General features: G+C 53.0%; 1 protein-coding gene across 1 annotated transcript in view; it reads right to left on the bottom strand.

The window, feature by feature from the left end:
• The window catches only part of LOC122546368 (fermitin family homolog 1-like), a gene marked incomplete at its 3' end in the record, with an annotated part of 6,589 nt that extends 5,062 nt beyond the window's left edge, over positions 1-1,527 (bottom strand). Inside the window, exons 1-2 of the mRNA XM_043685101.1 lie at positions 1,334-1,527; positions 95-197 (exon numbers count right to left, since the gene is read on the bottom strand). Of these exons, the coding sequence (XP_043541036.1) occupies positions 95-197; positions 1,334-1,512 (282 nt within the window). The remainder of the gene's footprint in view (positions 1-94; positions 198-1,333) is intronic.
• Positions 1,528-2,364: the final 837 nt, after the last annotated feature.

Below are 2,364 nucleotides of genomic sequence, written 5' to 3'. Positions count from 1 at the left end.
TGTGTGGGGGAGGGGATGTGTGTCCCCGTTGAGTCTCTGTGTCCCCCCCTCTCCCTTCCCCCGGACACTCCGGCCCAGTCCAGCCCGGCCTTACCTTGGGGTCCATGTCGAAGAAGCTGAAATATTTGAACCGGATTAGGAGTTTATCGTTCTCCTTGATCTCCTGCGACATCAGGGAACGAGAGGAATCCAGCCACCTGTTCAAACACAACGCCAGCAACTGAGGCCACTCTCGGATGGCAGACTATCCCCCTTCCTCCCTCCCTCCCTCATCATCCAAACCATCCAGGGTAGGGCAAGCGAGGGTCGTGGACAGTGGTTAGGAGAATACTCTGGATGTGACTCGATAGGCGAGGGGCAAGGTTTTGAGTCTGAGGGAGAGGTTTTTAATCAGGAAGGGGAATCTGAGGGGTTCTGGGTAAATGGCAGGAGAGTGGAGTTGGGGGATGATCTGATCAGACACAATCTCAAAGACTGATAGCAGACTCGATGGGCTGAATGGCTTCCTCCTGTGCCTATGTTTGGGAGGCAAGGACAACAAGAGAGAGGAGCAGCAAGTGAGCAAGAGGGTGGGACAGGGAGAGCGAAAGGCAGGGGGACCAGGAAGCAGAACAGAAGGGCCAGAGAGGGTGAGAGGAAAGAGAGAGAGAGAGAGAGAGGCACCCACACACACACACACACACACACGAGAACAGAGACAGCTCAGGGAAGATACAGTGAGAGACATGTACATGCACACACACAGGGACAAACAGAGAGAGAGACAGAGACAGAGAAAAGAAATGTGAGACAGAGACATAGAGGGAGAGAGAAACAGATACACACACATGGAGGGAGAGGGAGAGAGACACACACACAGACAGAGAGACAGACTCTCAGAGGAGGAGAGAGACAGAGACACACTCACAGAGTCAAAAAGTGTTGTGCTGGAAAAGCACAGCCAGTCAGGCAGCATCTGAGGGACAGGAGAATCAACATTTCAGGCATCAGGAATGTAGGGGTCTCACAAAGAGAGAGAGAGACAGAGACACACTGACAGAGACACTGAGATACAGAGACAGAGACACTGAGGTACAGAGACAGAGACACACTGACAGAGAGACAGACACACATACACACATAGAGGGAGAGAGACACTGACATGGTCAGAAACTCAGAAGGAGAGACAGAGATATCGAGAGGGAGAGAGACAGACACACACCCACACCCACACCCACACCCAGAGGCATGGGCACAGAGGGAAGGATGATGGAGAGGGGAAGGATGGGTAAGAGGTGATGGAGTAAAGTTTCTGACTCCCATTGCCCCTGTTTAAAAAGGCTACATCGCTCACCTGCTGTGGATCTGTGCTTTATCGATCAGTGTACTCGGTCTGTATAGTTTGGCCATCTGCTCAGGGGACATACTGGGCTGACTGACCGTCAGGATCTGGTAGGCAGATTCTCCCTCTGGGCTATCCCTCAGGTAGTGAGCTCCATTCGGCTGGTTATACCTCTGGTCTGTGGGGAACATGGAATTAGCTCAAACATCACAAAGTCTCACCTCCTGCCCGACTGGGGAAAAAACGCTAATCAGGGAGGGAGTGGGCAGGGAAGGGGGAAGGCAGAGGGAGGGGGAAGGCAGAGGGAGGGGGAAGGCAGAGGGAGGGGGAAGGCAGTGCAGTTTTACACAGCAAGGTCTGTCAATTGGCCCCAAGTAGGGATGAGAAATGGAGAGAACATGCTCACTCATCTTCATACACAGCCTCACTTTCTCCCTCTCTCTCTCTCCCCTCCCCTTTCTCCCTTCTCTCTTTCTTTCCCTCTAGGTCTCTCCCTCTCCGTACCTCCCTTTCCCTGTCTCTTCCTCCCCCTCCAGTTAACGCAGTCACTCTCTCACTCTCAGACCCACTCTCTTTCAGACTCTCACATGATCGCACAATGTTCAGCACCACTCCTGAGATACTGAAACAGTCCATCTTCAAATACAAGATCTGGACAATATCCAGGCTTGGGCTCACGAGTGGCAAATCACATTCACACCACACAAATGCCAGGCAATGACCATCACCAATCAGAGACAGAGACAATCTAACCACAGTCCCTTGGCATTCAACGGTCTTACCATCACTGAATCCCCCACCATCAACATCCTGGGGGTTACCATTGACAAGAAACTCTACCGGACTCACCACATCAACCCAGCGGCTCCAAGAGCAGGTCAGAGGCTGGGAGTCCTGCAGTGAGTAACTCCCCTCCTGACTCCCCCCAAAGCCTGTCCAACCATCTACAAGGCACAAGGCAGGAGGGTGAGGGGATACTCCCCACTTGCCCAGCAGCAGTGTGGACCAGCTACAAGAGGCGCTGCAGAAACTCCCCAAAGACC

Source organism: Chiloscyllium plagiosum, unplaced genomic scaffold (assembly GCF_004010195.1).
Source record: "Chiloscyllium plagiosum isolate BGI_BamShark_2017 unplaced genomic scaffold, ASM401019v2 scaf_6551, whole genome shotgun sequence".
Taxonomy (NCBI): Eukaryota; Metazoa; Chordata; class Chondrichthyes; order Orectolobiformes; family Hemiscylliidae; genus Chiloscyllium; species Chiloscyllium plagiosum.
This window is presented reverse-complemented; position numbering and strand designations above follow the sequence as displayed.